General features: G+C 47.8%; 1 protein-coding gene across 1 annotated transcript; it reads right to left on the bottom strand.

Annotated features, from left to right (window-relative positions):
* Positions 1-964: 964 nt before the first annotated feature.
* Positions 965-26,477, bottom strand: ARHGAP19 (Rho GTPase activating protein 19). The gene is made up of 12 exons (XM_056495291.1): positions 26,313-26,477; positions 13,906-14,171; positions 9,902-9,982; positions 9,348-9,557; positions 8,571-8,797; positions 7,982-8,068; positions 6,999-7,064; positions 6,077-6,265; positions 5,303-5,401; positions 4,663-4,755; positions 4,131-4,199; positions 965-3,663 (listed from the first exon to the last, which is right to left on the bottom strand). Exons 1-12 carry the CDS (start codon positions 26,426-26,428, stop codon positions 3,607-3,609), a joined length of 1,560 nt encoding a protein of 519 aa, XP_056351266.1. The 5' UTR covers positions 26,429-26,477; the 3' UTR covers positions 965-3,606.
* Positions 26,478-27,837: the final 1,360 nt, after the last annotated feature.

Below are 27,837 nucleotides of genomic sequence, written 5' to 3'. Positions count from 1 at the left end.
GTGGCTGCTGCCCTTTCACTTGCAGTCAAGCATTGCTTGGATTGTGGCTTCAGAATCCAAAACCTACTCATTTTTTAAATTATGTAAGCCAGATAAAGCTGTCACTTTGAATCACAGCTTATCAGGGGGGCAATATTTGGATTTTCAGTATTGAAGATATGTGTTGTGAGTTTTTGCATTCCTTTGTTCAACACGTTCAAGAAGAGAAATGTCTCTCTAGACTCTCTTGCTCACTTTGAAGTGCACAGAGGCCCGCTGCCTCCTGCTCCCTGAGCTCCAGGGAGATGGGGCTCACCATTCCCATGACACCCAACTGCAGCCACGGAGGAGAAGGGGCTCGCTTGGGGCTCAGCCTGCAGGAAGGCAGCGCCGCTTTCAAACACGCTGCTCCTTCTCCTGCTTGTTTTTCAATTGCATGGCGAGGATGTTAATGAGTGTCTGAGCTATGGCAGGCAAGCCCAGGGCATTTCAAATGTGGAAGAACTTCACAGAGAAATAATCTGCATAAAATCTGAGACGCCATTATTAAGAAGGAGGAAAAGAAAATGCAAGCAGAAAGCATCCTCTTTCGGCAGCCAAGAGTGGCAAGAGAAGAATGGCCCTACAGAGAAAAATTTATTCATTTGATCCATTATTTATATAAAGTGCTCTTTGTAAACCTGATTTCCCATCACCCTGGATGACAGCAGGGGGAAGACAGGAAAAGAAGAGGTCCAACTTCATACTTCCAAGGGAAAGACAGCCTGTCTGAGCACCCTGTATCATGCAAGTATCCCAGAGGCTTTTCAGCCCGTGTGCCATGGGAGGCCAATGCCATCCCTGCAGGTGGGCAGCACCTCACCAAGCACCCCCACACTTAAAAGTAGTATCTCTAGGCTTCTAAGCAGACATTTCCTTCTTTTTTTAGATGGATTGGAGTCCTTGTTATCCCAATGAAATTGCTTAAGCCATCAAGCAAAACCACTAAAAATAAAAGCATTTAATGTGGTGTTTTCACATGAACACACAGAAAGGCAACAGTCTGCAACAGTACTGACATCGCGTATATAAATAAGGAGAAAGATTAAAAATACTTTGGAAATGATAGACTCTGGGAACAGTTAGCGGCTGCTCTGGGAAGAAGCATCCTTATGAGTCATTGCACAGGGCACAAAAACGAGACACATCCAAGCATGACTAAAACTCTCCCGTGCCTGGGAGACAGTGTGAATGCATTGGGACTGCAACAGCCAAGGTCCTAGGGGTGGAATCTGTCAGCCACCACTATCCACAGCATGGAAAGCCCAGCACCCCAGGACACTGAACCCCACCTGGGACTGCCCTGTCAGGAGACAGCACCCACCCCCTTGGCAGGTAAGGCACCTGACACATGCAGAAGGCCTGGCCAATGCCCATAGGGAACTTTTCTTACAGCTGAACAAATCTCAGCTGTGCCAGAAAACAGACAGAGCCTCTGAGCTAGAGCCATCAGTAAGGGGGAACAGTGGAGAGTTACATTAGTCTGATGTATATGGGAACAGTGTATTTAGTTTTAGATACAAGACTGCCTTGCCAAGCAGTCACTCATGCAGAGAGATAGGAGATACACCACATAGGGACAGTGGGGAGAGGAGGGGTAAACAAATGCTTCACCCAGAAATTGCCCCCAATGCAAGTAAGAGCAGAGCTAGCAGGAGCAGACCCAGCTCTCCCTGAGCTGCCACTTGACCTTTGTCTGTGCCTCATCTCTGCTTAGAGGCAAAGCTGAGATTCCCAAGTATCTGCTAACAGCAGGCTGCAGGGACAGGGCAGAAGTGCAGTCAGAAAAACGTGGCGCCCTTTGGAGAAAAGCACATAGACTGCTTCAGCCTCTGGAGGAAATGATTACAGACATATCCAGAAAGCACATGCTACTACCACAGCAAACAGCCTCTGCCCTTCCTCACAGCATCATCATCAGTCTAGTCCCTGAAGAACTACAGCTCTTTCTTTGCTGTGACAGAGGCTCCTAACACCAGCAACCCCCAACTCACACATCTACAGTCCCCTACCCCCTATATTTTCAAGACTTCAACTCAGGGTCAGACTGGGGACAAGCATCCCTGATAAAGTAGCAAAAACCATCCTTTGTACAGAGCAGCACAAAGATTTGTATCTTTAAAAAAAAAACAACAAGCCACAATTAAAAAAAGTGACAAATTCCAGCTAAGCTGCACAGGGCTCCAGTGCCCTGTTCTGACAGCTCCAGCCAATCAGACTGAACCCCCTGTTCATATCCCAATATTCACACCTCCTGCCACCAGTTGTTTCAGAAAGCTGTCAAGAGCAGAGCTCTAACTCCTGCTGGCTGCTGGTTCTTAAAGATTAGAAGACAAATATAATTGGATTCCAGAGATTATTCGCTTTGCTGAGAAGAGCTAAGAAGTGTTTAGATGGTCCCCCAGCTGATTAAATCTTTATTTCACAGTAGTGACCCTGTGTGTATTCTACCTCAGAGTGCTTGCAGACAGGTTCTTGGCAAGATTGACTTTCTGGAGCACTTTGGCTTAACGAGGCTGCCGACATTGGCCAGCTGTGATTGGGGTTTATCCTGTATCTAGGAGGTTTCATCTCATTTCTGCAGCTCAGACCAAAGAGCTGAACCCAGCTTCAGCCCTTTCCCCCAGTTTAATGATTAATTATCCAGTTGCCTTTCCAGCCATCCAGGTATCTTGAGCCAAAGCCTTTGGCACCATTTGCAGCAGATCACAAATGGATGGAGCCCTCTCTCACCTTTTACACTCTTTTTCACACACAGCCACAAGACTGCCTGCCCCAGGCACCCTAAATTCCAAAGACTAGAGTGTTTTTCCCCAGACAGCCTTTGCCAGCCCCCTGCTCTCCTCAGCTTGAGCCTCTCTGAGTGAACACAAAGCCAAGACACTCCTTGTTCAGAACTGTGCCACTGAAACATGAAGGCAGAGAGCAAGGGCTGTCTCCAGCTCAAGCTAAAATAGAGGGATGAGTTTTATTGGGGAAGCTGCTTTCCCCTGGTTCTACTTGAAATGATGGCATCCAGAGCCTCTCCTTCCAGGCCCATCCTTTGCTCTGTACCATTTGTGCACTTCAGCCCTTTGGAAACAGCAGAACAAAATGGAGCCAAGAAGAAGCAGAGAAGGGCATGCCTGCAGAGGAGGACTGGAGGCAAACTTAGATGTCAGGATGTGGGTAAGGGTTACAGCCCATCATTCTCACTGCTAACAGGGAGGAGGAAGCAAAAACAAGCCAACGTGTTAAAAACTCAGAGCAGAAAAGCAGAAAAATAGCCTAGCAACATTACAGAGAAAGCTGGGCATGCACACAGGGCTCTCCTTGTAAGCAAGCACTCCAGCTCTTCCCAGAGCCAGCAGGTCAGACATGCTGCACAAGTTTTGGTTAGATAGTGGTTTGCCCTATAGTAGAATGAAATATAATTTATATACAGAAAGAAACAAATCTCTGCAATCCTTGCAAAGGTCCAGTTTCAAGAGTGCTGCTCTGTTGGTGAGGGTTCTGTGAGCCTGCAGCACTCTCCTCTCAGTGCAGCACGTTTTCTATTCACAGCTTGTGAGGCTGGGCAATCCCCATCCATGCATTGGTGTGAGGCATTCAGAGGGATGATGAATCCTTGGAAAGCAGGCGGGCTCGCATGCGTCTGCAGGATCCCTGTAGCAGAGAATGAGAGCAGTTGAATGCCTGAGACACAGAATACCATGCAAAAAAAGGTTGACATTGTCCCCCTGCAAGCACCCTTCCCTGGTGTCAGCCTCCCACACCTTCTGCTAAAGCTCTAGATGAGGCAGTGAGCAGACAGGAACAAACACAGCAGTCAGTCTTGGGCTGCACCAACCTCTTGTCCCACTGCCACCCTGACAGGCTGTTAGCACTACCCTGTGCTGCCAGCTTCCCTCGGCTTCCTGCAACATCCACCTCACAAGCAGAAGGGCTGTAAGACCCTTCAGGGTCTGGCTTCCAGCATGTCACCTGCCTGCAGCTCAGCACAGAGCAGACTGCTACGAGCTGGGGCACCACAGCTGTCACAGAGCCTTGAGTGTGCGCTGCCACCTCCGCAGGTTTCAGCACACCAGGTTCCCTGCAGGAAGAGGAACAGGGGGAAAGGGAAAGTGTCTCACCTCTTTCTGGCCTTCCAAAGACTTCAGCTTCACCTGGGATATATGAGCTGGAGAGCCACATTTCTGTAACTGGACAAGAAAGGGCAATAGGAGTAGAGAGCTGGTAAATGAACTGGCATCCAAAGCCTTCCCTTGGAGCAGCCTGTACCACCAAAGAGCATCTATCACCCAAATCCACTCTTGGTTTGTCTGGGCCAAGGGACAACCCTACTGCATACAGGCAGAAGGCTTTGTACAACCCTGTGGAGGAGCATAAGAGAAAGAAGGGGGCACAAGACAATGCCCCAGGGCAGGACACAGCCAGATAGACAAGACTGGAGTAGAGGCCCAGTGCTGTCACCCCTGCTCTGATGCTGCCCTTGCCATCTGCTCTGCTCTCCTCAGAGCAGCTTCTCAGGATCTTATTTTATCATACAGAAGAAATTTGGAATCCTTCTCTTGGGCAGAGAGCAGCTCCCCAGGGATCACTGAAGTTACTCCCCTCACACACTCCCCCACCAGCAGCTTCAGTGGTGCTGGGAGCAGCTCTTACCAGCTGGATGTTCTCTTTGCTGACCCGCACAGGCTCTGGTGTGGTATCCCTGCTCTTCCTCTCCAGGATAACTGGAGTTCCCAAAACTTTCCGCTGTTGTAAGAAGAAAGGGCTGTTGGCTAGTGCTTAGAGTGCAAAGTGAAAAAGAAAGGGAAGGAGCAGGATGTGTTGCTGGTAAGCACTTGAATGCTGGGAAAGAAAAAAAGGAAGCCAAGCTGGGACAAAGATTGCAAAGCAGAACCATCCTGAAATACCACACCACTAGGATGAGCCTGTCTGATTGTAAAGGGTTTGTACATGCTGCTGTAGGGCAGCCCATGATGTGCTAAAACCCGTGCTAACATGCTAGACTACATGACCAGCTCCCTGTCAATCCTCATCTCATCTCAGGAAGCAATCAATTCTGCAGAAGGATACACAGATCCTACAGCCATGCGTTTCAAGACAATTACACTTTACACTAACAAGGCTTATTGTCACTGTGCTGCCTTTTCTGCACCAGTGGATCTGTGTTGTTTGGCAGGCAATACTTTGAGGAGTCCCTACCCTTTGAGGGTCTCATTCAAGGCAGGGCAAGACAGAAGCAAAAAGCAACATCAGAAATTCAGAGAGGAGAGCAAGGGTCAGAGGCTGCTTTTACCTTAATGAGGCCGCTGAAGGAGCGCGAGCGGGTGCGCCGCGGTGCTGGGGATGTGGGCACATCAGAGCCAGGAGTCAGAGCTGTTGCATGCTTATTAAACTAGGAGGAAACATGAGGGCAGTATGTTAGCACAGTTATCCCTGTCCCTTACTGCTGTGTGCTGCTCTACCTGCTGTCCCAGAGCTCAGTTTCTCTCCTTCATCTCCTAAAATGGAGGAGCAGCTCAGAACTGCAGGAGCAAGGAAGCAGAGGAAGGCCACACCTTCCACCCAGGATTACAGGGAGTTTGGGTGCAAAGGTGCTTTGTGCTGGCTACCAAATTAACCAAAAGCAGCAGATGTTGGGAGCAGAAAGAAGGCTGGGCAGCAGCTGGAGGCTGGCAGCCACAAGTGGTGCTGACCATACTGACCAGTCTGTCTGGTGCAGCAAGTTGTCTGAGACCAAGAAGAGACCAGTTTGTCCACTCTCTGCAGGCAACAGGATAAGAAACTTCTCGCTTTCTGAGGTAGGAAGCTCAACAAGGCCATGACCAGGACTGGGAAACTGCTGGCTAGCAGGTCCTTAGCTTGAAAGACATAGCTCAAAAGCGCTGCTTGGCACAACAACATCCAGGACACCTCATCCTCTCCTCTTTTCTTACAGCTCTGCCCCTTACACAGCCCAGAGCACACTTTCCCCAGCCTGCCCAGGATTAGGAGCAGCTCTCAAGAAGGCCCTGTCCTTAGCCCTGTGCCCAGGATTGTGCTGACAAGCACACCCCAAGGTATCTTTTACCTGCCGGATAAGCTTCTTCTTCTTTGCAGAGTCAGGCATGTTGTGGACGTGCTGGAAGAGCTCCTTCAGTGCCTCCTCCGTGCGCTGCTGGGTCTCCTCCTGATGGCAAGAGTCCAGCCGGCTTCGCTTCTGAGACTTGAGGGGCTGCAGCTCCTTGGAGCCCGAGGACGTCAGCAAATCCAGGTCGTCCTGGGAAAGCGGCGACAGCAGTCGCTTGCCATGCTTTAATCCCAACGAGCCACCCATCTGAGCCAGGCTAGGAAGAGTCTCGTGAGCTGCCTCAACCCCAGTGAATGCACAGGGCTGTGTTTTCCCTACCCTTCTGCAGCATCACTGCATCAGCAGGCCCCGTGCCAGGAAGAGGTGACAGCAATACAAAGGTGACCCTATTGCTTCTTCCCTCCTCTCCCAGATGCGAGCTGCAGAAGCTCTTCCAGGCTTGAGAAGGGGCAGTGCAGCTCCTTGCGATGCATCTGCCCTCTTCTACAGCTATATGAAACAGGGAAGCATTGCTGGTAAGACTCAAATGTTGTCCCAGTGGCAGCAAGTAGCCTTTATGTCAGCACTTCTGCCAAGCATCCTGGCCATGGCAGTAGGTATGTCTGTCTGTTTGGAAGGCACAGCCCTGTGAAGGAGCAGGTGCTGCATGTACTGGGCACAGGGAGCAGGTTTGCTGCTAAACAGGGGCTCATAGTAGCTTTCTTTCCTTATGCCTTTGATTAACAGATGCTTCAACTCTGTCCAATTTCCCTAATGCAGCAGCCTGCATTACCACACCATATGCTTCTCTTGCTCCTGCCCTCTGACAGATCCTCTTTCATGACTTGGTTTGTTTTCAGCTTCTATCACTCACAAAGACCCCTTCATAGCATCACAGCTTCTGCCCTTTCATGGAGGGCAGGCACTGCATTTGCTGGCTTACCTTTGATGTGTGGGCTCTGGATCCCAGATAGTGCAGCCTGGCACACTCCCGGATGTACACTGGAGCCTGTGATGATGAGCAGAGAACAGGCCAAATGTATGGTTAACAGCTTTGGCCTTGGGGCAACAGTGGCTCCAGCAAAGAGCTGCTTTTCAGCCATACAACACAAGCCACTTGTACCAAGACTCAGCCATTCTGGGCAAACAAAGCCATGGAATTTCATGTCCCCAGTACACTCCCTGTTCACAGTATCTTTTACATGCACAAGTGGAACTCAGAGTAGGGAAAAGTCCCTGTGGAACCCTGCTCTAAGTAATTGTCCCAGCTCCCAGCTGGCCAAACTGGGGCCTGACAAAGGAGATAGAAAGGGAACTCTCCACGGGAGAACTCTGCAGCAACCAGGTGCCTCCAGTGAACCAGGAAGGCCCTGAGAAGTCAAGAAACTGTTTGTTGTAGAAACATTTCCTTGGAGGAACAGCTGAAAGCCCAACACTCCTGACTGTCCTACCACAGCACCCTGCTCAGAGCTGGACAGTGCCAGTAACAGTGGGCTGATGACCATTTGCAGAGAAATTCACAACAAAACAACCCACTGCATCAGGTATTTTGCTCTTGGCAGCACTCAGGCAGGACAAACCCCTTCCATGTCCTCATCCTGCCAGAACCCAAGTGCAGCCCTGTGTGTACCTGCCCTGGGGAGCCAGGATTCCTGCTGGGCAGCAGGTGCTGGTGTCCAGCAGAGGGGAGTGTTACACTGCACCGTGCTGCTGACCTGCCCTGGCAAAGCCACCTCCAGGGCTGCCTGCCCAGCAAAGATCTCCTCCTTAGTCACTATAGGAACACTTCCTTGTAGAAAGTCTCCTTCTCCTACCGCAGAAGAGAGCCCACAGAACATACACTCAACATGTGGGATCTGTCTGGACAAGGGGCATTCAGTCTCCTGGTGATGGAGGCAGGAGAGCAGGATGCCAAAGCACACTTACCTTGAAGAGTTTCTGAGAATGTTTGATCATGAAGGTCACTCCATTGTTCAGCTTTGTGATATTTTCCTGAAGGTCATTTGCTGTCACCTGGCAAGGGGATACAGCCAAAGGCACATCCATTAGAAGGGGAGGAGAAGGGGTCTCTTCTGGGGCACAGACACACACAGTGCCAGAGCAGGAGATCTACTCTGAGATGACAGGCAGCCAGGGCTTATAGCATGCCAACAGCAGAGTTCACAGAGCCAAAGTCGCTCTGAGAGAAGAATTGGATAGCAGTGATGGCCAAGCAGCTCACCAGCAGCATATAAGAAACCTTGAAGAGAGATCTGCAAGGTTTTACTGGAGCTGATATTCTAAGAAGAAGCATGACTGTGCTGTGCTTTCAATTTTAGTGAAAAAGAAGAAGTGTAAGTTGCAAATGGCAGGTCTGGGCTGAACACTGGGACTGAGTCCTGCCAGGAGGCTCCCACCTCTCCATCAGTCTCCAACCCTCACATTATTGTCTCATTCTCATCTTGGTTTTTCCCCTGCCAAGCCTTTGCTTTTTGCCTTGCAATACCCCACCCACAGACACTGAGGCATTGCTTACATTTCTGGGCCATAGGATGTGGGGTGCAAACATGAGGGCAAGGTTGTGGGCAGACATCTTGTTCTTGTCCTGCTTCTTGGCAGTCTGGTAGAGCAAGTCCAGCAGCAGTTTGAGCAGGCTGCGGTTGGGAGCGGGAAGGATCAAAAACAGCAGCTGGAGGGCTTCAATTTGGCGCTCTTTGTCTGGGGTGCTGGTCTTATTCCCCTTCTCATCAAACAGCGTCAAGTCTGCCAAATCACAAGGCAGAACATGAAGGACATACATTACCTTCCCTCAGAGCAGTCTGTTGCAACTGCTTATCCTTTCCTCTTCATATGCAGATCTCCTACAAACCCCTGCACAGTTCTTGGCCCTCCATCTCTCTTCCCCCCAGCTCCCAAGCTCCCCACTTGATGTGTTAATCTATGCTACTCCTCCCACAGAACAACAGAGCTGCTAAGGACTGTGATGACTTAAAGGCAAGATGGAGGAAGTTCACATAAGGTAGTTCAATAACAGTTATTAAATACATAGAAACCACAGCTTGCTCAGAACCCTGGACATAAAACAGATGGAGACCCAGGTTATCACTGTGGGCTTTAAACTGTGGTATCTGAGGGAAGAATGGTCTAGACAGACTCGGTCTGATTCATTAACCAGCTCTAGACTTTCCATCACCAGGGTGAGGTAGCAGAAGGATTCCTTCTTAGGCTGCCTTTTAGGAATACATTTCACAGCCTAGTGTGCTTTCTTGGAGGCCAGTTCCAGTCCTTCCAGTGCCTCTTGCTGCCCACTCACCTGCAATTTTGAGGTGGGCATGGAAGTGCTTGTGCGTCAGCAGCGGCTCTGGTAATTCACCCAGGAACATCTTAAGTAGAGTGGCCACATCATTGGAATGAAACTCCCCAGAGTCCAGGTCAATATCTGTACCACTGTTCAGAGCATCCTTTAGGATCTGTTGCCTGATGCTGTTGCCTGGCACTCGAAACAAGCCTTCTGCTCTTAGATCTGCTCAGCAGAGGGGAGAAAAAAGGGCACTGAATAATCAGAGGCTGATTTCTCACCTTCTTACTAAAGCAGCTCCCTCCTCTTTCCAGAGCTTGACAGCAAACCTCAGTGAAGTGTATTCAGAGACATGACTTCAAGTTGTCTCCTATCAGTACAGAAAGTCCTTGTACAGAGGGAAATAGACCAACATATCTGCTAGGCAATTCTGGGGAACAGTTGCCCAGTGCAGTCTCAAACTCCTGCTGCTGGACAGCTCATAGCTTGTCACTCTGACTGCACCAGAGACTGAGGTGGGCCAGACAGACACTCTCTGGGATAGGAAGACAGCAAACGGAGCCACTTACTTTTATGCAGATACTCGATTAGCTGGGAAACCTGTGCAATGCCTTCTTCTGTCAGTGGTGAGCCAAACACCACCCCTTTCTCTGCAGAGCAGAAGACAACATGTTCAGATAGGTCAGAGCCCAACAGCCACAGAAATTAATGCTCCCCAAAGAACAAGATTTCAACGTGCAAAGACCAGTGCCCCAAAATGTTAAGGGTGAAGGTCACAAGAACCCTCACAGATGTGAGATAGCACAAACACTCCAAAATAAGTGACTTCATCTCACCATGCTGTACTCACATGGGCTTCATCATCCTGCTTCTTACCTCATTTTAATTACAGCTTTTATCAGCTAAAGCAAATATTCTCTAGCCCTTGAAGAAAAAACAATACCAGAACAGATGCTTCAGTTTAAAATGGCATAGAATCTGCAAGCCTACACCTTAAGAAAAAAGCAAAGTGAGAAAAGCAGATGTAACAGCCTGGACAGCCCTGGTGCCTGCCACATTGGCACACTCCACACTGTGAGAGAAACATTCAGATTAATCCTCACTGTGGCTTGACATGAAGTGGAACAGAAAGAAGAGTTGCAGCTATGAGTTTATGGGGGAGGCAAATAAAAACTACTGAAGAGAGTAGACATAATCTGACTGGCTCACACTAGCTTCCTTTTCAGGAATGGGGAAAACATGGAATTTCCTCATCCCATGGAATCTCTCTTCCATGTCAGCTGCCCTGGTCTGAAACTAAGTAAAGTATGAAAGCTAAATAAGGCAGAAAGAGAGTAGCAAAGTAATAAACTGGGCTCCTCTCACTCTTGGAGTCTGTTCCCATTTTATGGGATTGAGATTGGGCATGAGCTGCCAGCTCCAGAACTCCACTACAAAACACAGTGTTTGGTCCCAAAAGATGGAAGCAACTGAACTGAAAGAAAGGGGATCCCTGCAGGGAAGGAAGTATCAGATGAGAAGTCCATTTAACTGAAGGGCATTTGTTGAACCAATGTAGAATACTCATGTTGTCCACAGAGGAACTTCCCAGGTGAGACAGTGATTATCCAGGACAGTGTTTTCTAATAAATGCAATCTTGCTACTGAATGGATTTTTCTGTCAAACACACACAGCCAGTATGATCTGTCCCTCAGAAAGTGGAGACAACTCCCAGAGACTGGCAGCAACCAGAACTCTGGGCACCACACTTCTTCCCTCAGATGCACATAGGTTTGGACTGGAGACAAGATACTGGAGAGACTGTACCACAACTCACTGATTGGGACTGAGAACTGGAACCAGGTACAGAGCTGGTTTGTCCTGCCCTCATACTTAGGCTTCAAAGAGACAACAGATATAAGAAAAGAATATTCCTCCATTCTCTATACCAGACTGCCAGGAACATGGGTCACTTCTGAGGGCAAGCTGGACATTTGCACCATTTGCAAACCACTGAAGGTTTCTCTCCTTACTGCTACAGCTGATAGCTCAGTAATCCAAGCAACTTTTATCAGACCAGCCAGTGCATTATCTCCCCCACAAGCTTTCTCTTGCATTTTTTTCCCCCTCATATCTAATTTTGATTTTACTTGCTTTTGGTCTCTTGTACTACAGATCTTATTGCTCTGTGGGGTTGATGCTCACAGCATGTGGGAGAGACCTGGTTAACCCTATGCACTTCTCTAGCAGCCATCCTGTGTAACTAAATTTATTCCGCCTGAAGAATGTTCTGCTTTCTTCCAGGACTTCTGAAATACATGGTAAGCCACCAGGAACTCCAGCCTCCTGTTAAATCAAGAACTTTCTGACCTCACTCTGATAAAGCACATGCTTCAGTCTGCAAGAGAAAGGAAGGCAATGCGAGCTCTTGATCTACACGAAAGATCTGAAAGGTTTGAGTGCAAAGGGAGAGAATGATTGGCAAAAGGTTCTTGTCCATGAAGAAAACTAAACTCATTAGACATTCAACAGATAGAATCAACAGTGGCCAGGAATAGAAGAGGAAAATACTTCTTGAGACATGCAGGGCCTGACAAATTTGATTTAGTTTTGAAGTCAGAAGCTGGTATCTGAATAAGAATTTGATTCTCAAAGAAACTTGAAAGACGTGTCTGGAGAATGGATGCTGCATTACAGAGCCTTAGATGTTATTGTACAATCGCTTCTAAAACTAAGCAGCAGCATGAGATTGAGTTTCCTGATGCTCAAAGAAGTTGTAAGTATTTGCAGTTTGATCAGCTCTGAGCTCCATGTGGTCCAGGTCCTTGGCCTCTGGCTTTGAAAAAATAAAACTTGTTTGTTCTAGCTGGTCTATAAGATGAAGAAAAACAAATGATGGCTCCAAGATGAAACACACAGTACATGAAACTGATTTTCTCTGTAGGCACAAACTTCTTTTTCCCAGAGTTTGGCCAAGGAGTTCACAGACAGTGCCTGTCAATGCTGGGAGACACTGCCGTGGCAGCCTGGGAGTGCAGCCAGCAGACTTGGAAACATCTGCTAGCTGTAGTGACACACGGCCATGGCGACATCTGAATGGGGGAAGGCAGAGCTCTTGGGGAAAAGAGTTAGCAGGAGATGTCAGGTCTGATAAGAGCAGTGCTCCAACAGAGTATAGATAATTTAATAAAAAAATTGAGCTGGAGAAGGCTCACCAGCCCCTGCTGGAAGGTTTTTGAAAAGAATATGGGGGTTTTCATACATACTAAGAAAACACTTTCAGTTTGGTTACTCACTCACTTATGTTTGTCAAGTGCTTGAATTTAAGATCTCCTGCTACTCTCTGGGAAGAGGCAGATGCAATAACAGGTATGAGCCTCTAAACTGCAGTTTAGGGGCAGCATGAAGACCTGTTATTATAGAGCAGCATGGTAAGTCATGGCAATATTAAGTCATTCTCATCTAAGGATGCTAAAAGACTTGATTTGAAGTCTTTTATTTTCCTAGGGTGAGTATATGTACCAAGATTCTTTCCAGGTCAGACAGAAATGCAGGGCTGAAGCTGCCACCAGAAAATTCTGCCTGATCAGTGGGGCTGCAAAGCTTGTCCTTATGAAACACAATGGAGAAATAGGCTTGGTACAATCAGAAACATCTAGAGAAATTATGTAATAGTTGAAGACAGAAAAAAGCTGTAGTCAAACTATGCCATAGCAATATGAGATACTCACAATAGCAGAACTGCTCAAAGGAAGGAGAAAACTTATCAGAAGTGTTCAACCTCAGGCTGCCAACATCTGAAGGCAGCTCACAGCTTCTCTGCCAGCAGCCAGCCAGTCTAAGCTGGGAAACCAGAGCTGAGGAGGAATGTGAGGGGCCCAGATGGAGGCTGCTTCTGTCTAGATGAGTGAGGTTTAACTTAAATTATCAAGAGAACCAGGCTCCCCTTGAGCGTGGGCAAAGGTGGGAGAAGACACACACACACACACCTAGAACACACTTTTAGTTTCAACAGTGGTAAATGCCAGACATTGAAGAGGAAAGGATCTGAACACAACCATGCTCAAAAGAAGACTTCTGTGAAGGGCCTGGGGCTAAAGTTTCACAACCCAGACAGCTGAACTTGAGGGAAGATAAGAATAGTCACTTTAGCAGAAGAAAACTCCAGTGGAATGCTTGTCTAAGAGAGAAAGAGAGATATGTCACTTCCCAGAGTTTAAACTGGGCTTCATCAGTCAGTCTGCAGAGCTTTGTCACTGGATTAGGATGTGGATCAGAGCAGCACTAGCATTTGGATGGAAGATGCTTACAGATTTCTAAGATGCACTGACCCACTGAGGCCAGCCTGACATACACCACAGCAATAATCTCAAAAGAAGGGTATTCTCAAAGTTCAGGACATTTCCAGGATCAATTTCCCGATCTGTTCTGCTCCTTTCTAGAAGTGGCATCCCCAGAGATTATGAAACCATAGTATTAAGTGTTCCACACGAGTTCAAAACTAGGGGCTGAAAGTTTTGTAAACTATGTGTAACAAATGATGACAGCATCACCCTAAAGGTGGGCACCGGTCTTTGTGCCATCCATACTCACCCTTGCGCTTCAGAGACATCAGAGAACGAAAAAATCCAGAGGCTGTGTTGTTTGCCCCAGGCAGTTTTGGGTCCTCCTCTCCCATTAGCTGGGCCAGCTCTGCCCCAGGCAAATCAATGAGCCTGGTAATGTTGCTGACAACCAGCTCTGTGAACACTTCTGGTTTTTCATGGCGCAGCTTTTCCACAAAGAAGTCGGGATTGAAGATGATCGGGTGGCTGCGGAGGGAGGAGTCATTGCAGATGACAAAATTGCAGATGGCATCACTGAAAAAAGGGAAAGAGGGGAAAAAAAAATGCAGTAACTCCTCATCACTTTGGTTTTTCCAGCCAGCTGGTCTGCCCTGAAGGAGACATCTGCTGACAGGAGCTACCAGTCTACACCAACAGCACTGTCTGACTTTGGTGAGTGTTCAGCACAGCACAGTTACATTTCCCTATGGAACAAAATCATTTCTGGACTGTTTGTACAATACAGCCTAAGACTAGCAATCCACAGAGTGATAGTGGCATAGGCAACACATAGCAAGACCCAATGAAAACTTTCACTACATCTACTGCATCACTACTACTTGTTTCACTCTATCTACATCCTATTAGCTCTGGCAGAAATTACACCCAAAATTTTACATTAACTTATTGCTTTAAGTCATAAATAAGTTTGGTTTTATCTCCCTTCCTCCCCAGAAATTCACTCCCAGTGGCCTGCAAGTCTTAAAAACAATCTAAATTTTTTCCATGGCCAGCTTACACTCATCAGTTCTCATTGCCATTCCATCATACCTACCTTTGTAGCAACAAATAGTTTCCATTTCCTGGGACTTTGTTTTTGAGGTTATAAATGCACAGTAACACTGAACCCTCAGTTTCGCTGTAGGTGTGGTTAAATGCTCCCAGGTGACCAATCTTTTGGTTACTGCTCTCTGCCAGCTCCACGCTCTGAGTCTGGAGCCAGTGAGAAGTCATTGTCATGAGCCGTGCAAGATCAATCCTTGAGAAACCCCTGCTAACTTTTCACCTAGATCATCCCTTTTCAGCTCATCTAGTTCTTATCTCTTTGTCATCCCTTCATGCCCTTTTTATCTGACCTCTCTACTTACACCTATGTACTTTCTTGATTTCATAACTTCTCATGTGGCATGGGAAAAGGGACGCACCCGAGACACTGCTCTGCTAAGAGTTATCTTGAACAGGTGCACAACCCTACCAGAGGATAGGTACATTTACTGTGCTGAAAATCAAATCAAAGAGTTATCAAAGAAATATCTCATGTTAATCAGCACTCTTAATGCTCATACTTTTATCCCAATTTCCATCTACTTCTAGGTCTTGCATTACCATCTTCCCACCACTGTTTCAAACATTTTCATGTTTCTTAAGTCAAGCCCACAGGCTAGAGTTGCCCAGCTTGCCTTTCCTGCCACTCTTTTACCTAAAGGTGGGAATTAGTGTCATTATTCTCCAGTCACGAGCTACTGTCCTGATTTCATACTCAGCCATAAAGGGACAGCCTGGCTCTGGGAATGGGTGTGCCATGGCTCTGGGAGGAGGATGCCTACCCACTCAGCTTGTACATACTGTGTGTGTTCACCCTGTGACATTCTCCAATCCTTTAACCATTCTTTAACTCTTATATGATACTTTCCACTCTTCCTACATCCATCCTGTGAGCTCTCTCTGGACACCATTTTCCGAGAGCAGCTGCCAAGCACACAGTTAATAGGGATGCTGTGCTTATGTACCAGGGATCACGTCAGTTCCTTAGGTGCAGATGTGGGGCAGCAAGTGCTCTGCTGAACACCCCCAAGCCCATAAAGGCTTTCCCTTCTAAACAGGCTTTTCTACAGAAGACTGGAGCACCTGGATCTTCCTCTCCTTACTGCTGAAGGGAGGCATGGCATTGTGTTCAGACCGTGCTGGGCATCCCTGTTCACTGCTCAACACAGCTGCCACCAAAAGCGTTTGCAGCCCACTGAACCTCACATCCACTGGCTCAAGAAACAGAACACTACTAGCTCAGAGACCTCAGCAGTTTCCTGTTCTGATGTAAACTGACAGTAGCTCAGGACAGGAAGACATCAAAGCACACACTGGCAAGTCACCTGATCTCCAGCCCACCTCCGTGCAGTACCTGTGAACCCAACAGTTCTCTGAGCTACTGCTGTACGCTTCTGACCTGAAAGACTATCTCCAGGATTTCCAGGATGTGATCAGAATAACAGAACAGAAGCTGGGACTCAGGCTCCACAAGAAGAAAGATACTTGCTGAAACAAGAGGAAATGAGGCTCTCAGAACTCCTACATCGTGAGAATCCATACCAAATCCCCTCCTCTTTCCACTGCTCTCCACGGATGCCAAAGACGCCTTCAAGAGGATGGAGAGGAAGAAGGTCTGCAAGGCAGACTGCAAGGCAATCTGCCAGGTCATCTAAAATTTTAGAAAGCTCTTAAAGGCTCCCAGCTGCCTGGCTCAGTGGCCTAGCAAGCACACTGTTGACTCCAAATGGGGGCCATATTTTGCTGAGCACCTCCAAGCCTGCTTTTCAGCAGTTTGTTATCTGCAATAAATCAAGACCAAAATGCAGCAATTCGGTATCAGCTGCCAAAAAGCAACTGCCAATTCATCTGAACATATTCGCATTTCATTGCATAGGGCTACAATGCACAAACAAGTGCCAGCTCTGCTCATAATGTGGAGCAAGCCCTTTGCCTGAAACCCATGACAACTCATTCTGTGGCAATACAGATCCTGAGAAGGGTTAATAGCAAGTGTATAGGCCCACTGACCCTGCCTGCAATGATCCGTGCACTGTTATTCACTCACTAGCAGTTTTGTTTCCCCACAGAGAAGATATGCAAATACTTTGCAGCAGTTACATCAAGCATCACAGATTATCTCTTCCCTCTGACAATTAGATATCTAGATTCACAGGAAAAAAAAATTACACAATTTTATCAACTAGCACTGACTGCTATGACTTCTCTGCACAGCCTGTGTTACAAGTCGTACAAAGTCCAATAACATTTAATGCAAAAATAAATAGAAAAAAGTAAATTTCTTACATGAGTGCTGAGAGCTTTTGAAGAGGCATTAGGAAGCAGAGACAGGGAAAAGAACTTGCTCCTTGTTTCCAGCAACAAAAGAAACCTGCCTGTCCCAGCACAGCCTATGCAAATTCCACGCATGCTACGAGACACAAGGGCGCATTATTGGGTCTGAAAGGCCCCCTTGGCACACACTGGGCATCAGCCTTCACACAGGGACAAAACAGAAAAGAAAAGCTGGACAAATTGATTCATGTCTCTTGCCAAACGCTGCGTAGCTGGAGTTTAACTGCAAATAATTCCTACATAGAAACCCAGGTTTTGAATTAGGACCAGCGTGGTATTAAGTGCTTTCCACCTGTATCCAAGAGGAATCCACAAAATAGTTCCAAGTCTACCCTGTGTTTACCATGAGTAAAGCCATGCAAACACATTCCCAACAGCATCCAAGCACAACCGATGTTACAGCACTGGCAGGACAATAGCCAAGTCCCTTAACTGCACAACCCCATGCCCAGAAACCTTGCTAGAAACACTCTGTGCCTGCCTTTCACACTTTCAGATCCTTTCCAAGACAAAGCATGTAGATCTGCCTCCCAGAGCTGAAATCAGCACCTGGCCAGTGCTCCTTGATACCATTACTGTGCCACCATGTGCCGTTCATCCACTTCAGGATTCCTGTTCCACGTTTCTCTGGATTCCCATCCAGTTTCCCTGCCTGCTGCAGCTGGGACCAGTCTTGTATACACTTATTGTGATATGGCACTTCAATGAGCTACTTAATTTTGAAAGGTCACTTTATTAGCAGCTCTTCCTTGCGCAGAAAATTTGCTTTTGTATCATTATTGCTAATCAAAATGGAAATGTGAAGCAAACCTCTATTTCTGAGCAAAGATAAAGCCCCCACTGGCTTTACACACAATAACCCTGCCAATCCTCACTGCTGCACACACCATAACCTTCAGAAAGAGCCATGTGCCCCATCTGCTGTTTTCATGTTAAAAAAGAGAGATGGATGTACTCTACCTACACTCACAGTTTATATAACAGCAGCAAAGGGGAGACAAACATGTATTCATGGAGTTTATTGCCCTTTAATTCCCCTCTCTTGCAATTACAGAGTTATATTTTCTATATGCTGTGATCTCAGATTGCTTTACGACACGTCAAAAGACAATAAAATAAAAGGAATAAATAGCTTCCTCTCCAGTCTCATGAATATAATCAAATCCCAATGAATAATAAAACCTTGTTCTAATAGGGTTGTGATTAAGACAGCAGATTTAAAAAAATGGGTCCTATATTGTGCTGAGATTCTTGCCATTCTAGTATCCTTCAGAGGCAAAGCCTGTGATCCCAGCCAAGTCACAAAGAAAGCTGTCTGTCACACACAACGTTTTTGCTTCAGGCATGACAGCCCCATCATTTCATGGGGAGTGGATGGTGCAGGAGGTCAAAATCATGATGGATCAATTAATCCCTAAGGTAACTAGATCCAGGCCAGGGAAATGCCTTGGAAACTAGGACAAAAATGAGACTTTAAGTGCCAAAACCTGGTGATCAAACCTGTGGTGAAAGAGTCTGCAAGCAGGCAGATTACTTCACGTGGCAGCAAGTTTGCACTCGGATAGGCGAGATGGAGCTGGGTTAGTGGCTTTCACAGATTTGATACTAAGTCCACACGTGTGGCAGAAGAAAGGTTCAAGAAACATGAAATACAGCACAAGGAAAATAGAAGGCAAGAGAGAAAGAAAAGGAAGAGGTGCCTTTGGGGCAAGGCATCAGCTGTCTTTGTCTAGCTGGGAAAGCAGATACATTGAAAGCTAAAGATTTCAGAGGGGCCTAATATGTCTAATTCAGTGGGCAAAATCCATCTCCAGTGCCATTCTGCACACTTTGTATATCATCACTAAGGGCCTATGCTTCAGACACACCACAGTAGACAAGTTTTATCAAATAGGAGTAAAAGTATTAAAGAGCTTTTGAAAATAAGGCAGATAATATTAGAAAATCTCCCTCTATAATAACAAAATCTTTAGATTATAAGAAAGAGCTGAGTTGCTACCAAATACTGAGAGTAGGGTGATAAGCAGGCAGCGCTGAAGAACACAAAACATGAACAATTCTCTGCCTGGCTAAGCACAAAGGGACACGGGACAGATGCACAGAGGCTCGGATTTCCCCAGGGAGGGAGAAGTACCATTGTTTCCTCTGCTGTGCCCTAGTAAGGAATCAATTAATGAGGATGTCTGAAGACAGTATTTCCAGAGCCAGATAGGAGCCATCCCAGATTTTGCAAAGAGATGAAAGAACCATAGTGGAATTATATGGAATCATTTTAAGTACAAAAGAGCTAGAAGACAAATTATTTCCTAGATTAAAAAAGAATAAAAGAAGTCTAATGGGAATGGACTGTAGAGACTTTAGAAGTGACTTCACAGTTAAAGTTGCTCTGAGGGCTGTACTTCAGACTGACATTCTTGTAAGATGGTGTAACAAAGATCACATTCAGGCCTCAGACTTGGCACCCTAACTCTTCATAGGATGACTGATAAGCTTCTGAAAAATGTCAAGAAAAACATGCAGTAATTTTTGCCCAGGGTTATACCCATAAAGTCTTCAGGGGCAGAGTTGTTTTGGGATGAGTACACAGTGCACAGCACAGTAGGTGCCAATCCTTGCCTACTGTCTCTAGCCTTGACAAAGTAAGCCTTATGAGATAACACTGCCTTTTTAATTTTTGCTTTGCTTTCTTCACATTTAAATAGCTTACACAGAGTGATTCAGCCTTTTGGCTATGAGAACCAGATAATAATATACAATTTAAACAGCAAGGAGCTGGCTAAGAAAGCTGCTGTTATGTGATGGTGGCCTGTGCTCAACAACCTGGAACTAATGTAACTCCTGGCAACCTTTTGGAAACCAGGTATATTGGTTATCCATGTCATTGCTATCATCTATTAATTCAAATTCATAGATGTGTCAGTAAAGGACTCAGACTAGATCTTGGCAGCATTGGCTACACATCTGTGATGTGAACGTGGAGGAGATGGACCTATCTGAAAAGATGAAAGCATTCAGAGGAGTGGGGATCTGTGCTTTGGAAGAAAATGAAAATGCAATATATTACCAGCATCAAAGAAAAAAAACAATAACAAGACAGCTTGATATATGTGAAACATCAAGAAATTTGCATTTCAGCATGAAATTTCTCAAGTTTGACCTACGTGAATTCCTTGTGATATTTTTTAATAATAGCCACTGGAATATTTTAAAGTCAATCAAGCAGTACTTCAATCAGGCATCACAACATCAGAGCCTCCAGATGCCTTCTAGTGCTAGGAGGGAAAGAACCAAGGGGTGCCTTAGAGAGGAACTGCAGGTTCACTGCATTGCTGCTCATCAAGTCTTCTTCCCAGTACCACCACCCCAGATCCGGGTGCTCCCACACTCTGTGATGGCTCAGCTGACTACCCAAGGCCCTGTAAAAATGCAGAAAGGCAGCTACCACCAGCAATCCAGTAATTTTACATTAAAGATCTGCAAGCTCATATGTCTGCCTTAAGATCAGACTAACACAGTCGAACACTGTTAAATAGGAATGCTGCTCTGATTCTCAGGACTGTCAGTGCATTTGTGTCTCTATTTTAATATAAACTCCTACTGGGAGCAGCAGTAGAAGAGGAGCCTTAGATCCAATCCTGGTTTCACTGAAACCAGCACCAAAACTGAATCTTTTTAGGTGGCAGCAGCTGCCTCTTCTCGTTACTGATCTGCTCACTTTTATCACTGTGGCATTGGGAACCTCGGTCACAGCTGGGGGCTCCGCTGTGCTCCGTGCTGTACAAACAGAACAAAGGCAATACCCTGTCTTTAGAGGGCTGATAGCTAAATCTGAAATGAATGCTGGAGGGACAGAAAAGAGAAGGAATCCCAAGAGAAGAGGCAGCACTATCAGTCAGCATGACTGATATAACTGAACTCTGCCAGCTTTTCTGTAGACACTATTAAAAAGGAGGGCGAGGAAGGACGGGAAAAATAATCAGGTCACGCTGCAGACATTTAGAAGAAATCCAGCTTTTGTGCAAGGGGTGACATGGGACTGAGCATAAAGGAGCTGGTTTGAAAGCTATCAGGCAGGGATAGCTGGGACATGGGACTAAGGAGGCAAAAGCTGAGCTCCACAGACTAGCTGGGAGCTGCTGGTGAGGCAGAGACAAGGCAGCAGTGCCAGGGAGCTGGAGAAGCCTGGCAGTGCCACAGGGCACTCTGTGGCACATCCAGACCCTCACTGCAGTGTGGGAGATAGCCTGAGGATGCCCCACAGCTATTTCCCACCAAATATCTGTCGGCCGTATCCCCAGTGTGCTGGTGGGTACTTTCCAGTTGCCATTAATGATAGCATTCCCTTGCTCTTCTCATTTTAAAATGTATTTACCCTCTTTATTTCCCCATGTTGAGTGTACTGGATGGAAGTCAATAGCAGGTGTGGCCCAGTCCTACCTATACCTCCAGCAACCCAAAACTGCTGAATGCACCTCTGATTGTCACCCTTACCTGTGAAGGTAAGAGTCCTCAGGCATCCTTCAGAGGCAGGATGAAATGGAATTCAGACCAGCAAAGACACCATCTAGGTGCTTCTCAGTCTAGTAGCTCCAAGCTAGTGTCAGAGCAGAACTACCATCTATAAACAGCAGCCCATAACAATCGGTTTACTTCTGACATGAGAAACCAAGCAATTACACAGAAACAACACAGAGAAGTTAACAAGCTATTGTAGCAGTCTGGAAACTCAGAGCAACCCAGCAAGGCAGGATGGATGTTTTCCTCCAGCCCTCCCACAGGATGATACCCAAAATTGGTAGCACCAGCTGGTGCCCAGAACACACTTGGGAATCCCATCCCACTATCAATTGGTAGACTGGTGCTTGAGCAAAGCACCACAATGTGAGTACAGTGTGCTGCAGAACTCACAGGTTTACTTGACTGCAGTTGCTTTTTCTGGACTAAGAAGATACTGAGATCTTGGTCAGGACCCACAGCCAGCTCCTCACAGAGGTTTTGTAGTCACAGCCTTGCAAATACAGAGGATGAAGGTATCCAGGAATCATAGCTCTTGATTCTGTTCACTACACTTCTGTAATTCCACAACGGTCCAGAGGTGCAGTGAACAAGCTGCGTCCTCGCATCTGTGTTTTGTATCACAGTGGTGTTTGCAAAGGATGATAGCACATCAAATCCCTCCTCATCAGCAAGCCTCTGCAGACACCACTGAGTATGTCAGAGGCCACATCCCTTGCTCCAGATGTATAAACTCTTACAAGCTGGAATTGTGATGAGGAACACCTGGATGCACGCCAGCATTTAAATAAGCTGGTGACATCTGGTCAGGGCTGCCGAGGCACACGGATAAACAGGCTGGGCCCGCCACAGAGCAGCACAGCATGCGGCACCAGAGAGACAGAGACTCTCAAAGCAGCCCAATTAACTCTCCAAACTGAGCAGTGTGGGGGCCTAGTGCTTTTGAAGGGGATCTGGGCAGGCTAGGATGTCAAAAACTGGAATACTGCACACAGATACCAGAATTCATATGACAATAACCTATAGTGTCACTTTATGCAACTCTGGGGAGATACAGCTTCTCTTCCCATCCTGCCTGACAGTTCATCTCTGTCTGGATCAACTCTGTTTCACTGCAGAGCCCAGGGATATATTGTGATGTATTTATACATGCTCCAGGGGCCACTCAAGAGAATGCAGAGTGGCATGTGTGTGAGGAGAGCTCCAGGAACCCCCAAGAGCTTGTGAGGATGTTCCCTAAAAGGCTTCCTGCTCTCCAAGGCATGGAGAGCCACAGCATGCCTGTCTCCTGCTATAACACAGCTTGCAAGCAGGGCTGTAGGAATGCCCACATGGAAGTCCCAAACCATAAAGCTGTGTTTCAACCTTGAGTATGAGCTCCAGAAAAACGAAAAGGAAAACTAATGCCATTTCCCCAGAGAAATTCCTGCCTCTGAAAATCAGAGCTACCACATTACCGCTCAAGAAGAAAGGATGTTTTGGCTGGAGTCCAAATTATTAGAGCTTTACAAGCCAAAAGCAAACACATTAAAAGTTCTTGTAAGCCAGCTGGCAGGCAATTATTAAGCAGCTTATCACATTCCCTGCTATCTATAATTTCTGAAAATAAAATTTATGAGGAAACTCTAGATGGCTTAATTGCAATTACCTAGTGTAGAGGTGAGAAAGGCCAGGAGTCAAGGAATGAGGGTTTTGCACTTTGGAGCAAAGGGCCCAATTCTCTTGTTAGACACCACAGTAAGTGTGATGCATTACCAGGATGAGAAGCCAGGGACACACCAGACCTGTGAAGCTTTGAAAAATTTCAGCCTATTTATCCCACTAAGCAGCCACATTTCCTTCCATTTCTCAGCCCATGCTGACTCCAGGACCCCTGTAACTTGGAACTCAGGAACCCACTGTGCCAGCCCCGAGGATCACAGTGCAGGTTTGGAAACAGCCTGCACAGCAGGGCTGTGCCTGAACCAGCCCTAATGAGTGTAGGGCAAGGAAAGGGCCTCAGCTCCCTGCTCCTGCCTCCAGCTGAAGGGCAAGTGAAAATGAGATCTACAGAATGAGCTAGGTTCAAAACAACTGGAATAGATAAGGCCTCAGCTGTGACCAGAAGCCCAACCCAACATACAGAGGGACAGTATTTCCAAGATGGACTTGATTTCAGTGGAATCATTTGACATTAACCAACATTTCCATGCTGCCCTGTTTCCTTCCCATCTGTTCATGTCACTTATTAAATCAACACACACTGAGGACTTTTGACCTTTAGGACAAGGCATTTGATTTCTCAGCAGTGTCTAGCACTCAGTGCTTTAGTTTCAGACTGAACTAAATGCTCAGGCACCTTTAAAGGAGTGATAACGAAGCTCTGTGACATTTTCATAGGCATGTAAATGTGCACACGGCAACAAGGCAACGACCAGGCTGGCAAGGAGACCCAGACGCTGCTTTGGGCTATGTGGGAAGCAATGCTCCCCCTTCACACAAGCAGACAATAAACTGAAGTGTCGCAGAACAAGGATCCTGTTGTCAAAGCCCATCCCACCCTCAGTGGGAACAGGACAGGGTGTTACATGCAAACATATAAAAATACTGCAAATACAACATGGCCTTGAGTTTGGTTCAGATGCATACCCCACAGGACTTGGACTGAGCATGGGGTCAAACACAAGTCTAGGTCTCAAAGATTCTCATGGGAGCTGTGAAAAAGGGAATGTGTGAATAAGACTGTCCCCAGCTCCCAGGCTATCTTCACAGAAAAATAGCCATGTGTTGAGACTTGGCTTTAACTCTGACATCCACCATTTTTTCCGCCTGACCCTCAGCAAGTCACTTTGATTTTTTGCCATCAAGTAATGCTTACAGTGAACATTTTCCTATTTCCAGTAAAACACAGATGGCAACTGTGTCTCCTTTCACAACCTGTTTAGGATGTGGCTCTCGATGTCCACTCTATCAAGCCATTTTAACATGATGCTTTATGGCTTTTTCCAGCTTCCTGCAGACCCATTGCTTTTTCCCTTGTGCTCATCCCACCCCTGCCGTATCAAATGGCCGACATGAGTGCCTGGCAAAGAGTTTAGGCACTGCTTGAGTCGGACATTTAAATACATCCATTAAACAGACAGATGTTTCTCTTTTGAAATTGAGCATTCTGGCACACTGCAATCTTCATTCTCAGTTATGATTAACCAGGCAGAGGTTAGAGAGACCACAAACAGAAGAGAGAGACCCACACAAATAATCTTTTGTCGTGTTCAGTAACATTTGGTAAGGAGTTTAGGAGAACCAGCTTTTAATTCCAGTCTTTAAGTCAGCATGCTATAATACCACACACAGAGCATGCAAGTTTTACTAGCTAACTTGCACTTCTCTCCAGATGAGAGGAAATGGGCAAAAGCACAAAAAAAAGCAAGCTTTGTGACCTGTGTAGTGATAGACCAGCAAAGCAAGAGATCAATTTTCTAGCGCTACCTGCGGGTGACAGGCAGTGCTGGAGGAAACTTGTACTTCAAGCTTTGTATTAACATAATCCGTGCGGAGGGTGTGGGGTAAAGAGCGGGGAATACATCCTAAGGACAACTGCCAACATAGAAAAAAAAAAATAAATCTAGTTATTTAGGCTGATCCAGGCCACGTGAAAGACACCAGAAGGGCGTTTTAAGTATCAGCTGCACTGAGCATACGCATCCCTTTACCAGGTCCAGCATTTAAGGCACTCCCTGCCCAAACATGCTGCAATGAGCATCATCTCTTCATCCCTCCTTGCAGGGCAATGCTCTGCCCCAGCCCAGGCACCACAGCAGAGCCCCCAGATAAGCAGAGCAAGCGCCATCGGGAGGGTCCCATTCGGCAGTGAACAGGATGGCACCACTGGGAATCAGGCTGAGTAAGAGGCATCAGCCCTCAACTGTATTTATTTATCCACAAGAATTACCATTCCAAAGATACTCAACTCGTAGCTACACACCACATGTACAGGAGGAGAAAAAAAAGAATACTGCAGCATTTTAACAGTCATCTGACACAACAATGTTGTAGCGAGGCACTCACGCAGTCCTTCCTGTTTTATTGCAGCAGTAACAGAACGGTGATGCATATAAAAGTATGAGCTAAAGGTGAATTCCGTGAAGCTGATATCGCTGGTGTGTTTGGAAAGCCAGAATAGCGCGTAGAGCGGACAAAGCAAAGGAGAAGGAGGGCTGGATGCTAAACAAGTCTATATAGTGCCATCACCCTACCAAAGCCCGCAACTGCCAAGCGCTCGGCGCCGGCTCTGCGGCTGCAGGAGGAGCGGGCAGCGCGGCCGCAGCCCGGCGGGGCCCGCACAGCGGGGCCGGGCAGAGCTGCACGGCGGGCACGGTGCCTGGCCATCCCCCGGGAACACCCCTGCCCGGGGCGGGCGGCTGCAGCGGGAGCGCTCCCTTGCAGAGGAGCGGGCGGCGCTTCCCGCAATGCAGCACCGGCACGCTGCGGGAGCGCTCCCCCGCTGCGCAGCCCGCGGGGACACGGGCACCGCGGGGACACGGGGTCCTGCCGCGACCCCCGCGGCGGCTCGGCCGAGCTCCGAAACCGCCGGAACAGAGCCCGACGGCTCCGGTAAAGTGCCGGGATACCGGCGGGCGGCGCGGCTCGCACGGGCAGCGCCGCAATGGGCGGGCCGAGGCGCGCAGACCGGCGCCTGCCCACCGGCTGCTGCGGGGCGCCCGACCCGTTAACCGGCAGCGAGGGGCCAGGGGGAGCGCGCCGCCGGGACGGGGCGCGGGGTGTCCGGGATCCCGCTCCTACCTGCCGCCGCCAGGCGTCGGTGCTCCCGCCGCCATCTCATACCTGCCGCTCCGCCTGCCCATTGGCCCGCCGCACCACCCCCTCGGCCCCGCCCCGCCCTCACTGCGCGGCGCCATTGGCTGCGGCTGGCACCGCCCCTCCGCTATTGGCCGGTTCGAACGGGCAACGGCCGGTCCGCGCGCACGAGGGGGCGAGTGTGGCGGAACGGCCACCCGGGCGGCGCGCGGCACGCTGGGAATTGTAGGCCGATGGCGCAGGCCTGTGGCGCTGCCTCTCGCGGTGCTGTGCGCCCCACACCGCGGGCCTCGGCCCTCGGCGGCGGAGCGGGAGCCACAACTGCTTTACTGCCAGGAGCTCCCCCTGTGCCCCATGGGCCCGAGCCTGCAGAGCCCGCACCAAATGCTCCAAGAAGCACAAGTTACACCATAAACTGCAGTTCCCATCTCGGCTTCAGTGTTTTTTTATCGCTGCTCTCCATCAAGGTCAAATAGGAACATAGACACTGGAATAGCAGTTTTATTCCCTTTTTTTCCCTTTTGTAGGTGAAAGCACTCGCCATGCTCACGGCCAGGGTCCCCGTGGCCCTGCACACTTGCTGCAACTGCAGAGCTCAGGTAGCAACTACAGAGAGACGGAAACGTTAGAAACAATTGAAACTCTAGATTGGACTGCTGAGGGGTCTAGGAACTAGGAATTAGTGTAATTTTTTTTTAGTTGACTAGATTTCAGCTGGAGTGGTCCCTTGGCATTTTAAAACTCCACGCTTAATTATCTGGCTGCCAATCATTTCAGCTTAAACACCAAAGCTCCTCTTATACTGCTGTTCTCAGGAGGGTTTTCCCATCCCTGCACCTCCTGTGTGAGGAATCCCAGCTCTGAAGGGGGAACCCAAAAGGTGCTGCAGTGTGCCTGGATGGGGTGGTCCATATGGCTGTTGGGCGGGCACAGCCCCATGAGGCACATCTGTCCCTGATTTTAAACTTTAAGAAATCAAGGTGGGCATTTACAACTGGCCCAGCCAGCACTGAGAGCAACCTGTTAGTCCTGCCAGCCCCTCAAGCTGGTATCTGCAAGGGTTAAGAACTTTGTGACGTCATGTGTAAATGTAGCTCAATACAGGGACTTCAGGAAGAAGTTGCATGGTTTAAGAGGCTGCTGAGTGAAGAAATAAAACCTTCGAGCCACGTCCCAGCTTAAGCAGCAAAAGACAACCGTGTCTTCAGGCGCCCAACTTGTGCCTCTCAATGGGGACCTGCAAAATCATTGTGGCAGGTAGCTGCAGGAGGCACGACCCACGCCACACCTCACCCTGCCCCGTGTCAGAGATGTGCTCAGGCTCCTGAGGGTCCCCAAATGCAGCTCTGCTCCCTGCCAGGGGCAGCTGTGGTGGGGAGCAGGCTTGACTCGCAGCCAGCCTTCTCAGGCAGGATGACATCTCCTTGCCAAGGGTTTCCATTGCATTACATGATTAATTAGCTGATTAACAAGATGTTGTTGCAGTAGAATCTGTTCTTTGGACTCCAGC

The sequence above is a fragment of the Oenanthe melanoleuca genome, chromosome 6 (genome assembly GCF_029582105.1).
Source record: "Oenanthe melanoleuca isolate GR-GAL-2019-014 chromosome 6, OMel1.0, whole genome shotgun sequence".
NCBI classification, from domain to species: domain Eukaryota; kingdom Metazoa; phylum Chordata; class Aves; order Passeriformes; family Muscicapidae; genus Oenanthe; species Oenanthe melanoleuca.
The sequence above is the reverse complement of the archived record's forward strand: the minus strand, read 5'-3'. Positions and strand labels throughout refer to the sequence as shown.

Excerpts from the sequence above, each read along its gene's own strand:
- ARHGAP19 (XM_056495291.1), bottom strand. The coding sequence starts at position 26,428 with ATGGCGCCGCGCAGTGAGGGCGGGGCGGGGCCGAGGGGGTGGTGCGGC. Across the intron at positions 14,172-26,312 it reads CCGACGCCTGGCGGCGGCAG|TGATGCCATCTGCAATTTTG; the intron begins GTAGGAGCGGGA and ends CCCTTTTTTCAG. Across the intron at positions 8,798-9,347 it reads TGCCCACCTCAAAATTGCAG|ACTTGACGCTGTTTGATGAG; the intron begins GTGAGTGGGCAG and ends GTGATTTGGCAG.